Genomic DNA, 20382 nt, shown 5'->3' with positions numbered 1-20382 from the left:
CATGAGTGTTGTAGCTTGGCTGTGGTTGCGACTACTTCTGAAGGGCACATCCTCAGTAGCACAAGACTCAGACTTGGTGATAACAATTGGCTTCAGCCATTTTCATATACCACATGGAATGGATCAAATTGGTTGAAGACTCATTTCTGTGCTGCTGGGAATCATGGGAGAAGGCCAAGCCTGATCATCACTCGGCACTTCTGGCAGAAGATGGTTGCAAATGTATCAGTCTTTCTTTTGCACTTATGTTCTGGGAACCCCCCCCCAAACATTGAGGATGGGGCTGATAGTGAAACCTTTCCCTCCAATTAATTCTTTAATTGTCCAACCACCATCCATTACTTGATGCACAGGATTGTAGCGCTTTAATCTGATCTGTTGGTTATAGGATTGCATGCTAGAAGTGCTGTGGACGTGCACTTTTTTAACCTTCAAGTTAATGCCTCATTTTTAAATATTGGCATGTTTTCTTGAACTATTCATCGAATGTTGACATTTATCCCAAGATTTTTCTCCAACACATTCAGTAAATACTGTTTCATAAAGCACATGAAAAGCAGCCACACCACATTGATCATTGTATTATTAGTGGCCTATCGACTAGAAAATATTTTGAGCTTTAAAAATATTTCCAGTTGAGATATGAACAAGCTATTGGGCAGGTAGGACACATTACATCTCAATGTGTGGTGATTTTCCCTTTAAGGACAACTCAGCAGAAAACTGGTCAGCTAGCCTGAGTGACCAATTGGGATCAGAGTGGGGAAGTACCCCAGGGGGAGGACTTCTCTTAGAGGCATTCCAGAACTAGCTGCAGATGTGCTGCTGCTCTTGTAGATCCTTGTAAATAAATCGATTGTTGTTCACGAATGAAGTCTTTGAAAGTGCATTATTACACAATGGATAACCCAGTTTGTTCTTGTTACATAATAGCAATTTGTATTTTAGCAATATCAACTCAACTCAAAAGCACAATGTATCTTGCCCTGGAGGCCAGGATGATGGTTCACTCTCTTTGCAGTTTTCTCCTGCTTTACTGACTCTGTTAAAGAGCCAATCCCAGGCTCCCAGAGATCAAACTTCTGAATGGAGACAAACTGGCTTTGTGTTTACCTGTCCGCAATTCAAAATGGGGTATCTTGATAAGTTAACTTTTTTTAGGCAAATATTTGCTGAAAGACACTGCTTCGTAGTTCATGTCTAAGTTCTTAAACAGGAAAAAGAAAGTCTTGTGTTTAAACTACACCATCGATGACCATGAGACCCAAAGCCCTTTATAGCCAATTAAGTACTTTAAAAAAAAATTATTGTAATATAGAAAAGGCAGGATCCAACTTGCTGCCATAAATATGATAAAGACTAGATGATGTTTATGTGAGGCTGATTGAGGGATAAATACAGAGATAAAATCCCCCTGTTCCTCATTGAAATAGTGCCATTGGACTTTTGTGTCCATCTGAGAGGGCAAATGATTTTGATGTCTAATTCAAGTGGTGGTTCCTCTGACAGCACTGCCTCAGTACTGTGCTGGAGTGTCAACTTTTATTTTTATGCTGAACTTCTGACGTCGGACTTGAACTTACAACCTTCTGACGCACAAGTCAAGAATTTTCTGAACCACAGCTAGCGATAAGAGTGTTGTTGAACTTTAGAAAGTTCAGACTTATCTACTGCTAGAGTTTGGACAATTGATCAGCACAGTGATAATTGTAGATTCAGTGGTAGCAGAGGTAAAATTGGATATTGTAGCTGATATATGAAAGCTAAACGTAAAACTGGGTGTTACTGAAGGGCTGCTAGTAAATAGGGAGTTATGGCCACGAAAGATGGAACCCTGGAATACACTGGAGGTGACTGTGTTGGTATGGAAGGAGAAGCTCTTGGCATTTTGGTTGGCCACATAACGGCAATGGAGGAAAGTAGTGATCAGCTTCATTGAAGTTGATGGCAATGTCAGCAAATTACATTTTTATAGAATCTTAATAGGATATTAAATGAATAGTCTATGAGACAACCAAATCCCCATACCTACTCTATAAAACTCATGAATAGCATGCAAGTGATTGAGAATTTAGTGACAACATATGTGATCTGTGGCCTTCAATACATAATACAAAGTGCAATAGACCTTTCATTTTTATTCTGTAAATCAAGGAAACCTTCATCTTGCAACTTATAGTAATTACTTGTCAACTGATTTTTAAAATAATTGTGCAATCTATTTATGCTTTTATTTTAATTGTCTGCAACAATGTTATGAATAATGATTATTTGTTTTATTTATACCATCGTCACAATTTGGCACCTACAGCCAAAATGATTTTTCAATAATTCAATTATCCATTTATTATCTATCTATCTTTATAAAACATCCCAAGCTATATTACATAGGCAAGTAGTAATAGAACAGAGACACTGAGAACCTTGCAGAAGATGAGGTACATTGACCTCAGGTTGCTGATACTAACAGCACTTGAGACTTGCAGGATTTATCCACCAATTAGACAACAGCACTAAGATGGCATTTCATAAAATTCAAAGGTTCACAAAATTCAAATAGGATTAGCCAGTGAACAAGAAATAAAAGCCCATACAACATTGAATCGTCAGGGCACTGAGAGTTGGGTTGCCTATAGCCCACAGACAGGTTGTACACTCCATACGATTGATTGTTTCTTTTTATTCAGCAAGGGACTTGTGACTTGGGTGGAGGAGATGAGGAAAGATTGCTTTTATATTTTAAAACAACCCATAAGTAAACGCTGCATTCAGTTAATTTTGGGAGGTTTTGAAAGTAGAGACAGCAACAATTTAAATTGATTTTAATTAAATTAAACAGATTTTATTCTTGTATCCAGAGCCAATATTTTTTTAAATAAACAGGAATAAAACTTATTCCTTTGTTTTGCCATTTTCCAACATTTGGAACCCCCAAGGAAATGTTATGCATTAAAGGTGTATAGCAAACTCTTTCACATCTGTAACCAGAAGGCTTCGCACTTCCTGGATTGCAAAAGACCAATCCCAAAATGTAAAGTTTTTTTAAAAAAAGAAAAAAAAATCAATTATTTTACATATAACTGCTGAACTGCAGGAAAGGATGGCTACATCAGGACAACTAATCTACCACAGGAAATTCCCAACCACAGCGATATTTCCTTAAACAGAATATTCAATGCTGGCCCAAGATTGTAGTCTACTTTTTTTTTGGCAGCCTTTACTCTGCTAGGCACAAAAATGAACACGACAGTAATGTGATCCCACAGCAACTCACAGGTATGATATTTTAATGTAGCTATCTTCCATAGTTCTGATCTGAACATAGCAAACAAATGTATATGGAACTCATCTGAATGTGTTGTAAACCAATCCATTATTGGCCTATTCGTATACCAATAAAAAAGCTAATCATGTATTTGCACCTGAATGGTAAGTGGATTTTCCTTACAACAGTAACAAAAGATAAGTAAAATATCACAGTTACTGAGAAAAGAAGTGTTACTAATATAGGTACTATGTTTTTTACATTGTACTTTCAGGCCCTTGGTGATCCCTGCACACTTGATCTTGGTCTGCACACAATAATGAAAATGCATTGAATAAAGCTTGCAACGGTGTGTTTTTCCTCTTCTATTATTCCCAGTAGCGTGAGAGCCTACATTCAATGAATTTTCATGCTCACTGTTTGCCAATTTCAGTTGGACCTGAATTACCCTGGTACAGAATTCAACAGTTTATATAACAATTCCAGAACAATATTCCACACAATTTACAACCTGAACAACAACATTGCTGCACACAGATCAGAGCAACAAAAATGTGTCATTTAGGGGTGTTCTGTGTAGGTTATATTTCCAAATGATCAAAAATCAGGCTTTCATATTCTTAAGCATTTCATCATTAATAATTCAATTATTACATTTATTTCAAAATCTCCATCTTTTATATTTGAAAATCCAGCCTCATAGATGCTGTGACTGCAGAATTTAGCCCTTTGAATCACTTGTATTTAATATTAGCTGGCTAGAACTACTGAGCAAATATGATGGAAATTAGATGAATGTCCAGCCATTTTTTTAAAAAAGCTACAGACTATGAAAATAGTTTTTAATGGAAGTTTTCCAAATATACTCTGGTCCCAATGTATTCATGGTCTAATGATAATTAAATGTTAAAATTTCCTCAATTTAAAAGAGAAACACAGTGCTTAAGCAAGACAGTTAAAACATTTTAAAATATCGCTTTGAATACTTACAACTGCCTCAAACCTAAAATAGATTCTCTACAGATTGTATTTTTAGTGTGTGAGTCACATAAAAATGTCAGATGATGTCAGTTAGAAAACATTTTCTTTACCCTTTAATTTTTTTTAATACATAGTGCTCTGTAATAAGAATGCTCTAGTATAGAAATTCTAGCCTAAAAATGATTTGCTCTTTTAAAGACTGAATTTCCTTCCCGTCTGTCACTATGTACTGTAGATATTGCTCAAAGTAAAATAAACTGAAAAGGCCTCCCATTATCCTAATGCTTCATTTAGTTTAAATTTTGCGGCTCTACTAATTATTTAATTTCCTTGTGTTTTTTAAGACTGCTCTATCCTACATGTTCAAATGCATTCCTGGCCTGATAGGTGAAGTTCATGATGTTCTTCCTTTATGCATTTATATCTTTGCTTGTACAAGAAAATAATCCTCATCATGTGGAGGAGGTCATCAGTTATACAGCATGTTTTACCTTAGAAGTAATGTTGCAGTGTAAAATGGGACAAAGTAAGTTCAAACGAACACTTAAGCACAGTATATTTTCTAGGCCTTGGTGAACCATTAGCAGACTAGGTTACACATTGCAGATGTGGATGGGAGGGTTGTAGGAGAAGCAAATGCCACTGAAATTACTAACTGGAATTGTAGACAATTCATTGAAATCAAGTCAACAGTGTAACTTCCACCTGACCTGTAATAAATATGCAGATAAACATGATGTGTTTGGAACACTTAATGATAGGTGTAAATAGCATTTAATAGGACTAAAAAATAAACAAATGGGTAAGCCTCGGTTCTTTAAAAAATAACATTATGGCTTCAATGGCACACGGAAAATAGAGAAACTAAAAAAAAAACAAATTTGTCAAAATCACTGGGAGGAATCAATGGAAATCCAACAGGTCATCATGGAGGGAAATATAGAGGGATGATGAATGGAGCTCATTTTTACTAACTATTGGATGGAATTACCTTTTGTTTAGAGAGCACAAATTGAGGATCCTTTCTGACTTATTTTCAAAACCTTATGTTGTGCCATCAAACACTGTCAATTTACTTTTCTCTGTGCAAAATGGAAAATACTTCACTGCAGTGCTGCAATCATCTTAAGTATGCGTCAACATTTCACTATGTTAGGACTTCATTGATGGGCAGAAATGATCAGTTAGTAATACTAAGCAAGTATGAAGGCAACCATTATGGATCAAAATGTTGGTCCATTTCAGTGTTGCTGCGTGGTTGCTAGTTTACTTTGGAGAAAGTTGTAAAAAAAAGACTAGTTTTTGTGATGGATGAAAATTAAATATTTACTTTACAAAAATATTGCAGGGAAATGATTAGGAGTATAGACCATCGGCAGTATGTTGCCAAGCATAATCCTTCCACTCATGAAATGGAAATCAATTTTCTAATTTGACCTCCCTGCTATTTACCAAATGTACAGTGACTTGGCTGAGTTAAGAACAGGCAGACGGGCCCCACCCTACCAGTGGAATTATTTACTGTGCTTGGGCCAATTATCACAGTTACTCCATTGGAAACCCTGAGTTTAAAAAAAAGCTTAATTGAAAAATCACAGCGTGAAATATAAAGTCCATCTCCTCTAATTTGCATATCTGAGAGGAAGTAAAACCCAATCACAAAGTGGAGCATTGAAAAGGTACTGCTGTGCCACAGTACAAAGGGAAAATGAACCAATGCAAGAATGACCTTCAGTGTTACAACATAGGCACTTGATCTCCCTTTCTGCCCAAAATGATAGATGCATGAATCACTTACTACGCATTAGTCTCTGAATCAATATCTTTAAGACTGTCATTAAATGAGAGTTTGACTAAATAAATAGGAAGATGGGAAAGGCTTCCTGTCTAACCCTTGATCCATTCAGCAATGTTTCCTATCTATCTTCATTTTGTTGTTATTCTATACTCTCCCAATTAGCATTAGAAAATAACATTTTGCAATGTAGTGTAATAGGTAACAGCTTTATATAATACAGTAGTCCATATAAAAAGGCCAGGGATAACTGCACTTATGTGTTGACACAGTCATCTTGTGGGGAATACCTACTCGATAACTTCCTTGTTGATCAAAGTTGCAGCTTGACTATTTACACTAAAAATATGTATAAATTGATTTTACATGCAACGGTCTTTAGGATTGCAGCAATGATCACTGATTTAAATTAATAAACCAGGGTCAATGACAGATAGGAGCAGGTAATGAAAATTATGCCCCAAAGATGAACAAAGGGGAACTGTAGTAGCTATAGAGCTCTCTCTTTTCATATTTATGCATCTATTTAAAAGCAGTGATCACTTGTGTCTAAAAATGCACCATATCCATGTGGTTTGGATACATTTCAAAATTTACATCCTGCATCTCAAACATCCATGGCATATCTTTACCACTAACAAATAAACCCCTATTTTCTGTCCTGCTACCTGTTTCCCCACATAAAAGACCCAGACCTCTTTGTAAAAGAGTAAAAAATTGTCACATCACTACATAGGTTTGCACTCATTCAGTTCAATTTAGATATCAATTCAAGAAAACATGAATACTGCCTTTTAAGGAAGTCAAACCATTCCAGTGCCTCATGCTTTGTAGGTAAAACAACTGGCTCAGTTGGTAATAGTTTCAAGGATACAACATACATCTTCCTCATTCTATTAGGTTGCTTTACTTCCATTGAGGGAACTTAAACAGAAAATGCAGCTACTATCTTGGCTCCTTAATTAAGGGGGAGATATTGCGCAACAATGATTTATTTAAATACATGAAAGGAGCTAATTGTGTATCAACAAGCTAGATAGAGCTGATTTGTGATTTTCTACACAAAAGCATTTTTGTTGTGTAGTGATATAAAGCAGGTTTCCTGACCACTACAAATTCAAATTAAATCCAATTGTTCAAAAGAGAATGGTTGATTTCACTAAAAGAAATGGGCCATTTAGGCAAAGACATAAAATACATTTCTAACATTTCATTCATACAAAGCCTCATGTGAACAGCATCAATCTGAGCAATTTACACATCCTTTACCATTCACCTGCTCGGTTCTTACTGGAATCACTTTTGTTTTAAAAACAGCAAAAAAAACGTAAAATGTCCATGCAGACAACCATGTTTTCAATGTGTAAAACAATGTGCAATTTAATACATTGAAAATTGTTTTTATATTTTCATCTACAGTACCATAATCATGATTTTTTTTCTGATGTTCATTCTCTTCATCCTCCTCCTGAGACGAGGAATTGTGTACATGTCTTTAAAAGCACTGCTATGTGTAATCACAGAAGAATAGTGGTTTTCTCTTCTCCTTTCAAACCCACCTGCATTAGGAAATTTCAGAAAGATCCTTTTAAGGAATGGTACCGACAGAATCCCCCTGTGAATACTGGTTCTTTAAAACCACCGTTAAGTCGATATGAAACTCTCCAAGCTGATCTTCAGGTAATACAAATGTACAAAGTCATTACCAATCCTGGTCCTGTTTCCTGAAGATGTTCTGTAAAATACTGGGGTGTGCATTTCCATGTCTTTGATGGAATTCCATAAAAACCATGCAGAATGGAAACAGCCACAGCGACGGTGAGGATTCATAACATAATGAGAAAGATAAAACTTGATATGCAACATATCTTAAAAGGAGGATTCCCCGCCCCCCCCCCAACCCCCAGGAATATCTTCTTTCTAAACATCGGGCTATGTTTAGAGTTTTTCAGATGAAGGGATCCAGATGTAGGGGCCAGATTGTTCTTCAATGACCTGTTTAATTTTATTATAGATCTCCTCTAATGAATCTCCCTGTACAATGGCTGTGGAAAAGAAAAAAAACATTACTACTTAATAAAAAGCAAATGTAGAAATTGCATAACACCGCAAGTCAATTCAGCAGTGGAGAGAACAGTTGACCTTTGACATTAAGTAAGCAAAGAAATGGATAAGCATATTAATAGGAAGTGGGCGTGAACAAAGAATCGAGCAACAGATCAAATAGAATTAAAGAAATAAACAAAAGGGAGGCAGACAAGAATTGCATTAGCAATGCTAAAACAGGTATTTAAGTCTGACTAGTCTATTTTAGTGTCTATCCTTTACAGGTGGATAGTGGCACAAAAAGTATGAGAGCAGAGTGTGTTAATAGGAGAACAATGCCACCATCAACATCTTCTTTAGTCCTTAATGCAACCATTAACACTCCCTTTGAAATGTTAAAGAAACAGATGTCATTGTACACATTGGTGCAAATGACATAGATAGGAAGAGCAGGGGGATCCTACGAGAGCAATTCAGGGAGTTGGGAAATAGGCTAAAAAGTAGGGCCTCCAGGGTGGCAATCTCTGGGTTGCTCCCAATGCCTAGGGCCAGTGAGGCTAGGAATAGGGAGATAGTACAGTTGAACGCTTGGCTAAAGATCTGGTCCAGGAGGGAGGGCTTCATATTCCTGGATCACTGGGAAGTTTTCAAGAGAGGAGGGCACCTGTACAAGAGGGACGGGTCACAACTAAATTGGAAGGGCACGAATATCCTGGCTGGGAGTTTTGCTAGTGCAGTTCGGGTGGGTTTAAACTAATATGGCAGAGGGGTGGGAATCAAAAAATTATGTCTACAAGTGTAGAGGCTGGGGACGAGCTTGGGGCCAGGACAAGGCTGGCAAAGAAGAAGAGCACTCTGGGGGAGGATGACCTCACTGGGCCTGGAGGTCTGGAGTGCATCTACTTCAATGCAAGGAGCGTAGCAGGTAAGACAGACAAACTTAGGGCCTTAATGCTTACGAGGAATTTGGATGTGGTTGCGGTGACAGAGACTTGGTTGAAAGAGGGACAGGACTGGCAACTGAATATTCCGGGGTACAAGTGTTTTAGGCGAGACAGAGGAGGGGCCAAAAGAGGTGGGGGAGTAGCAGTATTAGTTAGGGAGCATATTACAGCGGTGCAGAGGGAGGACAATTCAGAGGGGTCGTGTAACGAGTCACTGTGGGTGGAGCTCAGAAACAGGAAGGGCGCAGTCACTATGTTGGGGGTATACTACAGGCCCCCCAACAGCCCAAGGGAAGTGGAAGAACGGATATGTCAGGAGATAATGGATAGGTGCAGGAAAAATAGGGTTGTTGTAGTGGAAGACTTCAATTTCCCTGGTATAGACTGGAAATCGCGTAGGGCTGGGAGTCTGAATGGGGAGAAATTTGTAAAATGCGTACAGGAAGGTTCTTTGGAACAATATGTAGATAGCCCGACTAGAGAGGGGGCTATACTGGACCTACTACTGGGGAATGAGCCCGGTCAGGTCTTCAAAGTTTCGGTAGGGGAACATGTGGCAAATAGTGACCACAATTCTGTTAGCTTTAGGATAGTAATGGAAAAGGATGAGTGGTGTCCCAAGGGTAAGGTGTTGGATTGGGGGAAGGCTAACTTTAGTGGGATTAGGCAGAAATTGGCAGCTGTTGATTGGGAGAGGCTGTTTGAGGGTAAATCCACATCTGGCATGTGGGAGTCTTTTAAGGGACAGTTGTTAGGGCTGCAGGATAGGCATGTGCCTGTAAAAAAAAGGATAGGAAGGGTAGGATTCGAGAACCGTGGATAACCAGGGAAATTGAAGTATTGGTCAAAAAGAAAAGAGAGGCATACGTTAGGTCCAGGCAGCTAAAAATGGAGGGAGCTCTGGAGGAATACAAAGGAAGTAGGAAAGAACTCAAACAAGGAATGAGAAGGGCAAAAAGGGGTCACGAAATGTCCTTTGCAGACAGGATTAAGGAGAATCCCAAGGCATTTTATTCATACGTTAGGAACAAAAGGGTTGTCAGGGAAAAAATCGGACATCTCGGGGACAAAAGTGGGGAATTATGCTTAGAGCCCAAAGAAGTAGGGGAGATCCTAAATGAATACTTTGCGTCGGTATTCACAAAGGAGAGGGATGTGTTGACTGGGAGTGTCTCGGAGGGGAGTGTTGACCCGTTAGCGAAAATCTCCATTACAAGGGAGGAAGTGTTAGGTTTTTTAGGGAATATAAAGACTGACAAATCCCCAGGGCCTGATGGATTCTATCCAAGGTTGCTCAGGGAGACGAGAGATGAAATCGCTGGGCCTCTGACGCAAATCTTTGTCTCGTCACTGGACACAGGTGAGGTCCCAGAGGATTGGAGGATAGCTAATGTGGTCCCATTATTTAAGAAGGGTAGGAAGGATAATCCCCCCTCTGAATAGCCTCGCCCACTTGGCAGTGCCCGGTGTGCACTACCAGTGTGCTAGGCTGTTAGCGCCAGGGTGACTGTGTGCACTACCTACCCAAGGGGCAGGATAGATAAAAGGAACCAGTCAATGCAGTGTATTTGAATCTCCAAAAGACATTCAATAAGGTGCTGCATTTAAGGTTACTTTTGGGTGTATTTTAGAATGGATAGAGGATTGGCTAACAGGAAACAGATCCAAGATAAATGAATCATTTTCACGTTGGCAAATTAGTAGGTGGAGTGCCATAGGGATCAGGGCTGGGCTTCAACTATTCACAATCTATATTAGTGACTTAAGATTAATAGAATAAACAACCCAATTTGCTGACAGCCCATTGAGAAAGAAAGCAAGTTGTGAGGAGGGTACAAAGGAATATAGATTGGTTAAATGAGTAGGCAAAAATTTAGCAGATGTGCAGTAGACCATGCAAAGGTCCATTGACCTTGGGTGGGATTTTCCAGTTTTGGGGTGAGTGCAGCCGCAAAATCCACCCATTATCTCTCCCACTCCCTAATTCCAAATCATTGAGCTCAAGGGAGAGATGTCCAAATTTGCAGACAATACCAAAATAAGAGCTATAATAAAAAGAATATTGATGAGATGGTAAAATAAGAATGATGGCCAAACAGCTGTCTTGCAATTCTGATAAATATATTTCCTCTAATTTTCACAGCTAAGTAATGGCAGGCTCTCTCTTTGCAACAGAAATTCTACTGAAAGCCTGCCTTGAATGGATATGGCTGAGCCTCAATGATTCACAATCTATATTAATGACTTAAGATGAATAGAATAAATAGCAAAATTTGCTGACAGCACATTAAGTAAGAAAGCAAGTTGTGAGGAGGGTACAAAGTGAAAATGAGTGGGCAAAAATTTAGCAGATGGAAGTATGATCTAGAAAAGTGTGAGGTTGTCCACTCTGGCAGAAGAATAGAAAAGCAGAAATATCTAAATGGAGAAAGACTGCAGAATGCTGCAATACAGAGGGATATGGCATCCTTGAACATGAATTACAAAATGGATACATTTCCCATGGTGGGCAGGATGGGAAAACTCCGCCCCCCCCCCAACATTTTCAAACCCGAACCCCAAATTAAGTTAAATAAGAAATTTAAATTTAAAATATAGGCAAAATAAATCAGGTCCATGAATTACAATAGGTAAAAAAGGTTGATGTACCACTTGCATTTTATTCTGACTTAAATCTAAACCATTTAATTTCAAACTCACCCATGTTTTAAATTTCTCATATAGATTTTCCCTTCCCTCACCCTTTTTCTGAACCTAGTAATATACTTGGCTGTATAATCTTCCTGTTACTTGTTTTCTTTATTACTGCTGTACTTCAAACATGAACTTCAGTTACGACTAGACTTACTGGCACATGCAATTAATTGAGCAAATATAAAAGCCTTTAAAAGAATGTTACAATTCTCCTAAAATGTCTTCAGACTCCAAGTTGCCTCTTGCATCTAACCTACATCTATTTGTTAGGATCCTTATGATTATAACATTTTTGATGGTCAAACAGCTGTCTTGCATTTCTGATAAATACATTTCCTCTGATTTCACAGCTAAGTAATGGCGTGCTCTCTCTGCAACAGCCTGCCTTGAATGGATTAAAGGCTCAATTCTGAAACTGCTGGGAGGATATTCCAGCTGTACTTTCTTATTAGTATTCCAAAATCATCCAGATTAATAAATTAAAAGTATTCCTCCAGTCATTCAGTTAAACCTTCTAAAATGCAGGAATGTGATCTCCAATGATCTTAGGTAGCAAATTACAATGTGAATACACCTACCTGTGAAAAATTCTCCAAATTCCTGCTCTAGCTTCAATGCTTTATCAAAGGTTTTAGCTGCTTGTTCTTCAGTTTGTCTTTTATTCATCTCCCTGTTTGAGAAAAATCCAAAGCTTGTATCACTCTTTTAGATGTGTTATGCTTGATTAAAACAAGGAATAGTTACTTGAATGGTTTTATAATGTGAGACTCCAAACAGTTTGCTGTTTTTATTGCTTTTAATAAGACATCACCTGGGAAATTTGATTGCCCTTAAACAGACATAAGGATGGAACCCTGTCTATCTATGAGGGTCATGACGTGGAGATGCCGGCGTTGGACTGGGGTAAGCACAGTAAGAAGTCTCACAACACCAGGTTAAAGTCCAACAGGTTTATTTGGTAGCAAATACCATAAGTTATGGTATTTGCTACCAAATAAACCTGTTGGACTTTAACCTGGTGTTGTGAGACTTCTTACTATCTATGAGGGCCCAGGAACAATGTGAAATTGATGCTTGAAGTTCATTATATTTTGCATGCATAGCTAATGCTACACACAGTATTTGTTGACTACAATCAGTTTTGGGGGGGGGGGGGAATGCAGTGGTGAAACAGCAAAGTGGGCTGCATCAAAGTCAGCCTGTACCTCTTTGAAGAGGAGATGGGTTCTCGCTGCAGTCAACACAAACACATCTGGACACAGAAATAGTTGGATGTTACGATCTCCGTCGAGACAAATAATTAAAAAGAAATCCGAACTTCTGGTTAATAGCTAAAAGAGATATCAAGATTTTTCCCATCTAGGGACTAAGTCCCATGGCAGGGGTGACAAATTAAAGTGTTCCCTGCTGCAGTGGTGGGTGGGAAAACATGCTGCATCTTCTGGGCCCAACCTTATTAATTATACAACTGGGTGTTTGCACCGTATGCAGTGGTGGGGCAAGCCAATGGCACATAATCTGCCATCCCATCTCAACACCACTCGACACCTATCACATACACATTCCCCTCGCAGACGGTCATACAAAACCTGTGGCAGGATGATAAAACTAACATCTCACTGGCAGTCTCTTGAGAAAAAAAACAAGACACCACCCCCCTCACCCCTACCCCGGACACATCTGAAAAGTTGGGGGTGATTCTCCCAGCCCGCTGCACTGCTTTTGCAGCACAGGGGGCCAGGAGTCTCAAGCAAAGGCCGTTTCGCGGGCTTCCTGCAGAGTGCCACAGCCTCTGCGAATCTCCCGAGTGCCAGATTTCCGACATCATCGACTCCATGCCAGAAATCAGCGCAGAGCTGAATAAAATATTTTAATTCTAATTTACATTGAATTAGCGGGCCCGGGACTGAAACCTCTGGGCCTGCTAACCTATTCCTGCCGCCTCCCACGCCCCCCCACCCCCACCCCTCCTGGCCAGGAGTGTTTCACTCCAGTGGGGTGTACAAAAACTCCACACTTGCGGGGGAGCTGGCGGCTCGACCCCACAGGAGTGAAGGGGGAGGGCCATCAAGGCCCCCAAGATAGTCGTGGATAAGGGGCAGTGCCCCCTGGGCATTGCCAGCCTGGGCCCCTGGCACTGCCCAAGGGGCAAAGTGGCCATGTCCATTGGGCATCGGGGCAGGGCCTAATGGAGGTCCTGGTACCACTCTGCAGTGGGATAGGTGACAGAGGGAGGGAGGCCAGGGATCGGCACCGGGGGGGCGGGAATGTTGGGACCGGGACTGCTGGGGGAGGGGAGGAGAGGGGGCTGTGAAGCTGGCCTGCACATGAACTGGGGGGGGGGGGGAGGGGCATGGGGGGGGTTCGCTGTGCTGGCCAGTGATCGGGAGGCCGACAGTGCGGGGCTACTGCGCATGCGCCAATCTTGGCTCTGACAGATTGGCCACATGTGCAGTGGTCCGCTCAGCCTATGCCGCCGGCTTCTCCAGCAGGAATAGGCTCCGCCCACTGATTTTTATCGTGATTCACGCCAGTGCACAGTCTGGGAAATTCATTTTGAAATTCCTGCTGAAAAAGCCAGCGGGATTTACTGCAGTTTTTAGGTGAATTCGACACTTTGAAGTTTTTTGGGGGAGAATTGCGCCCCCCCCCTTAACTCTGTTTAGTTGTCCACAGATGTTGCCTGTACAACCAAGTATTTCATGCATTGATTTTATTTAATAAACAGGTTGGACTGAAGGTTGATAGTTAAATGTTGATTGTAAGGATGTGGCAAAAAGAGTTAGTGCATTATGAATTGGAGGGATGGTTCATGTAAAACCTCTTGGAAGAACTGCTCACAGAGCACTCTAGCACCTAGGAGTACTAATGGTATGCGCTCCTTTTGTTCATGCTGTTACTGATCTACCTGCTGCTCATGGTCTTTGTTCTGCTACACTCCAGATGGCAAGAGCTACCTCGTAACAGAAAAGCTGCACAATATGCAGTAGATGACCAAACATTTGCACACCGCCTCAAGGCTGCATTGTAAAACTCATCCCTAATAGTTTAGGCAGCATTTTGTAGCCAGAGTCCCAAGCCAAGTTTTAAAAGTAGTAGGCACTTCTAGCTCCTTCCACTACATGAGTAAGGAAACAGAAACTGGCTTCCAGCAGAGCTGTGTGCTTCTTTTGGGTAACCAAATAAACTAAATCAACAAATTGAGGGATAAATTATAAGGCAGCCCCTGAAAGAAATACTGCATCAAAGTGCAAGGAATCTCAAAGGAAACTTAAAACATCAAAACAAAATGTGATTGAAGTAATTTTTGTTTCAATCCACTGACTGTTTGCTCGTTTACACCAGTTGTCTGATTGATGATGTTCTGATGACAGCATGGGACTCGTAAGCTAGCTCTGCCTAGATTCGTGACAGGAGTCATAAAAAATTAAATTTAGCACCTGGCCGCTGTGTAAGCCAGACACAGAAACGCATAATATATTGCCATTGCAAAAACATTGGACACTGAAAGTTTGGAATCCATTTCTGTCCAGAAGGATGCCAAGCTAGTGATGAGAACATGCATTGGATGTGCAACCTATGGTAACTTCCACTCTGGGGAAGACTGACAATGTGAACACAACCTAGTTTTTGCTTGTCCTTGAGGTACAGGTCTCCGGACATACGTCATCTTGCTGTCCTGCTGATATATTGGTGAACTGAATTTGGAGAGTTGCTGCCTCAACCAAGGAGTACTGAATAAAAGTTAAGGGCATCAGTAGCTTTGACAGTGATAGGCAGTGCTGTCCATGGTCTGATTTGAGGCTCAAGTGCTTGCAGCAAGCAACGTAGTTCAGGACACCCTCCTTTATGAAGCAAAGGTGCCTGAGGCGTTGCTCTTCTGAGGTTTTCTTGTAGAATAATTGCTCCCTGAAGACCTGTATGTGTGACCTGCTGCAGAGTGCTCTTCTCCACAAGTTTTTTATTCTTTACTGTTCCTCTTCATCCTCCAGCATCAAAGGCTAGCTATCCTTAACTACAGTCAAACTATTTCGAAACCAGCAAATAGTCCACACAACCCCCAAAAATGTCTCTGTGGAAGTCATAATTAAGTTTTATGTCACAAAGGAGACCAAAATATACCAGAAAATAACACAGCTGTAAAAGATAAAACAATTAACCTCAGTGAGTCCTTCAATTAGCATAGCTGAAGGATCTTTCTTAGTGGCAAGAGTTGCTCAGTGGGTCAGACCAATGTCCAATGCATTGGAGCCTTATTTAAATATTTTAAAAATAATTGAACTACTTCCAGCACATACTCTGGAACAATTCAATATAACAGGTGGTGAACGTACGGCACAGATTGAGCATGCACTTACAATCAGACATATTTGACTGTTGTATGTCTATTTTGCAACTGAAAAACTAGTTTGACGACATTGAATTTCTAGGCCATTTATTTGTTTTGAATTTAAGGAGAACTATTCTTGCAGGAGAACATATAGGAATTTTTCCTTCACAGCAAGTTGATGGAAGCATCACATGAGATGTTTGGAGAGGTAGTCAGTGACATCCAAAGTTCTGGTTATTGTTCACAGTTTTAAAGTAATTGAAAATATTGAGCAGTGCAGACTCAATGTATTCTGTCAGTGGCAGTTCCCAGTGGACACCACAATGTCTTTTGGCAAATAACTAAATTTTCCACTGGGGAAAAAAAATGGAGAATGCTGATATAATATTTCTTTTAAATACAAAGGAGCGAGTGAGGAATATTTCACACCAAGGTTTAAAAAATCACAGGAAATCTTTTAAGAACCGAAAAGCATAACTCATTCCCACCCCAACAGCATCCAAGTGGAAACACAGAATCCCTACAGTGCAGAAGGAGGCCATTCAGCCCATCAAGTCTCACCGACCCTCTGACAGAATATCATACCCAGGTCTTCCTCCCCAGCCATACCCCCGTAACCCCACACATTTGCCATGGCTAATCCATTAACCTACACATCTTGGGACATTAAGGGGCAATTTAGCATGGCCAATCCACTTAACCAGTGCATCTTTGTACTGTGGGGAATAAACTGGCGCACCAGGAGGAAACATATGCAGACACAGAGAGAATGTGCAAACTCCACACAGTCACAAGAACGGAATTGAACCAAGGTCATTGGCTCTGACGCAATAGTGCTAACTACTGTGCTCCCTGTTGATGATGATAATACAGTAAGAGTTTTAACAACAGGTTAAAGTCTACCAGGTTTATTTGGTAGCAAATGCCATTAGCTTTCAGAGCGCTGCTCCTTTGTCAGATGGAGTGGATATCTGCTCTCAAACAGGGCATACAGAGACACAAAATCAAGTTACAGAATACTGATTAGAATGCGAATCTTTATAGCTGATCAAGTCTTAAAAATACAGACAATGTGAGTGGAGGGAGCATTAGGCACAGGTTAAAGAAATGTGTATTGTTTCCAAACAGGACAGCCAGTGAGATTCTGCAAGTCCAGGAGGCAAGCTGTGGGGGTTACTGATAGTGTGACATGAACCCAAGATCCCGGTTTAGGCTGTCCTCATGGGTGCGGAACTTGGCTATCAGTTTCTGCTCAGTGACTCTGCGCTGTCGTGTGTCATGAAGGCTGCCTTGTGTCTCTGTGTGCCTTGTTTGTGAGCAGATATCCACTCCATCTTACGAAGGAGCAGGGCTCCGAAAGCTAATGGCATTTGCTGCCAAATAAACCTGTTGGACTTTAACCTGGTGTTGTTAAAACTCTTACTGTGTTTACCCCAGTCCAACGCCGGCATCTCCACATGATGATGATAATAAGCAGTCGATCACTCAATAGAACAATATTCAGTCAACCTACCTATTTTCTGATAAGTTTAAATCCAAGCAGCTAGATTAATTTTACATTAGAAAACAAGATAAATAGATTTACAATCACTTGCACCCAGACAGAGAGAATCTCATACTTACATGAGGGATTGCACAGATCTGGGTTTGATGAAAATGGCAATGGAATATAGTAGCGCAAGTTGTAACCTCTTGATAGCATTCCCAGACACATCAAGTATGCAGTGTTTTCCCTATAAGGATGGAAGCAACAACCTCAATAACATAAATCCGTTAAAATGAATTGCAGTTCTAAAATTAAGAGCACCATATATTGCAAAAAAGGAAAGATCAGGATCTGAAGAAATATATTGTTCTATCTTCCCCTATAACCATGCTGGGTTAAGGGCCCATGTACATCCTGACGATAGGCATTGAAAGGTTATTTGATTATGTAGGCCAACAAGGTGAGTGGTGCCCCCACACGTAAGACACACACCAGTGATCACTGGCTAGCATTTAAAAACTGACTTCCAAACTGACAATCTTCACCCTTCCCCACTCCAATCAAAGATTTGAAGCACCCTCAATACTGTGTCTCAGCTAAGATCAACTAATTGCAGTTATTGGATAAAACCTAGGTCTTTATTGGGTCTGCATACATGTCAACCTACAAAACTAACAAGATGTCAAACAGGCAAATAGCCTCAATATCATTGTATGGAGTGTATTAACCCTTGGCGTGATGAGACGCCATATTTTCAGAGAGTAGAGTAAACTCAAATTTTCCATCCATTCAGCCTCACGTACCATAAAATACTGCCCATTATTCATAGCACCATAGAATCCCTACAGTGCAGAATGAGGCCACGTGGCTCATGGAGTTTGCACCAACTCTCCAAAAGAGCATCCCACCCAGGCCCTCCCCTCTGCCCTATTCCCTTAACCCTGTGCATTTACCATGGCTAATCCACCCACACGACTTTAGACTGTGGGAGGAAACCGAAGCACCCAGAGGAAACCCATGCAGACTCAGGGAGAACATGCAAATTTCACCCAGAGTTACTGAAGGCCGGAAATGAACCCTGGTCCCTAGTGTTTGCCACCATGCCGCCCAGACCAGGAAAATTCCCTTGGGGTAATTCATTTCAGTAAGTATATATTTTACAGTTCAATTATAAATTAAAACTTGCAATTCCTCCATTGTTATCAGAAAATACTCAACTCGATTTGCTTGGTAGAAAATATTTGGCTGTATCTTGAATGCAATTTGTTTTTCTCATCACCCAGTGTTACAGTGAATCTGTATTTCTGCACTGAAGAGTTTAAAAGGGGACCTTATGGGGACTATTGCATGGTGATGGGCAATATCCTACAGTGTGCCCATGAACTGTCGAAAACTGTCCATCACCTTAAGAATAAGGCATAGTGCATATACCTACTGAAGGCACAAGAGTAGCAGTTAGTCTTCCTTTTAACCTGATATAAACTTTATTTTTGTAACACTTAACTGTACTCACCCTCTCAGCTACAGCTCTAACAGATTGAATGCTGGTCCCGTAAAGGTTGTCATTATATTGGCCAGCTTCAATGAATTTATTGTCCTGAATGTCTTTCTCCATTTGCTCCCGGGAAGTTACAAAATGATAATCCTGCCCATCAATTTCATTCTCGCGTCTTGACCGGGTGGTGTCTGCAAGGCAAAGGAACAGCAGCGGATTAAATTATATTGTATTGGTGCTTTGCGAATTACAGAGAATATGCAGCATTGAAACAGGCTATTTCACTACACACTAGCATTAATGCACTATTCAAGCCTTCTCCAATCCTTATTCATCTATCATCATAACTCTCTATTTCCTTCTCCCTCATTTGGGATCTGAATATTCAAAGATATTTGAAATGCCAAAAGGTCAGGAAGCTAATAAAATATGACGAGGTAGCTCTGTTAATCAAGGGTGACATTAGCACAGTAGCGAGAGATGACCTTAGTTCAAAAGGTCAAGATATAGAATCAGTTTGGACAGCGGTAAGAAATAGTAAAAGAAAGAAGTCACTTGTGGAAGTGTAGGCTGCCTAATAGATGCAACACATTGTAGGACAAAATATACAGGAAGAAATAATAAAAAAATAGTAAGAAAGGTACTGCAGTAACCATGGACAATTTTAATCTACAGATAGATTGGATAAATGAGATTGGCAAAGGTAGTCTGAAAGATCCACTCAAAAGTGTATTTGGGACACTATATTCCAGTACCAACCAGGGGAGCAATCTGATAATATTCAATGAGACAGGGTTAATCAATGACGTCAAAATAAAGATGCCTCCGTGCAACAGCGATCTTAAAACATAAGAGTTTCACTCAGTTTTCACACCCACATGAAATCATGATTCTTTTTCTCTGATCTTTTTTCTAAATCCTTTTTACTATCCATTTGCCTGTATCAGTCCACAGGAGGCAACATGGCAACTGTCCCGTGATTTGAGACTATACAAATAAACCAGCTCTTTGAGTTCATAATTTTTAAAATTTTCTGTGGGGTTATTGATAGGAAATTGGATCACACCAAAACTGAGGGATTGGGAAGTACATCCCCACTTATAAAGGGGAAGTCAATCAAAATACCTTTTTGTTTATGAACCGGTGGCAAGAGGAGAAATCAAGACTGTTAACATAAGGGAGCAAAGTATGGGAACAAACAGGAAACAAGAAATAGGCTGCATTCAGATCGGAATAAGAGTTTTAACAACACCAGGTTAAAGTCCAACAGGTTTATTTGGTAGCAAATACCATTAGCTTTCGGAGCGCTGCTCCTTCGTCAGATGGAGTGGAAATCTGCTGAAATA

The 20382-nt window shown here is 40.2% G+C and overlaps 1 protein-coding gene across 1 annotated transcript in view; it reads right to left on the bottom strand.

Annotated features, from left to right (window-relative positions):
- Positions 1-2262: 2262 nt before the first annotated feature.
- Positions 2263-20382, bottom strand: part of LOC144492887 (disks large homolog 3-like) — a 221648-nt gene continuing 203528 nt past the window's right edge. The window contains 4 exon segments of the mRNA XM_078211466.1: positions 2263-8086; positions 12304-12395; positions 17679-17788; positions 19055-19227. Of these exon segments, the coding sequence (XP_078067592.1) occupies positions 7980-8086; positions 12304-12395; positions 17679-17788; positions 19055-19227 (482 nt within the window). The 3' untranslated portion in view covers positions 2263-7979.

This window comes from Mustelus asterias, chromosome 4 (genome assembly GCF_964213995.1).
Source record: "Mustelus asterias chromosome 4, sMusAst1.hap1.1, whole genome shotgun sequence".
NCBI classification, from domain to species: Eukaryota; Metazoa; Chordata; class Chondrichthyes; order Carcharhiniformes; family Triakidae; genus Mustelus; species Mustelus asterias.
This window is presented reverse-complemented; position numbering and strand designations above follow the sequence as displayed.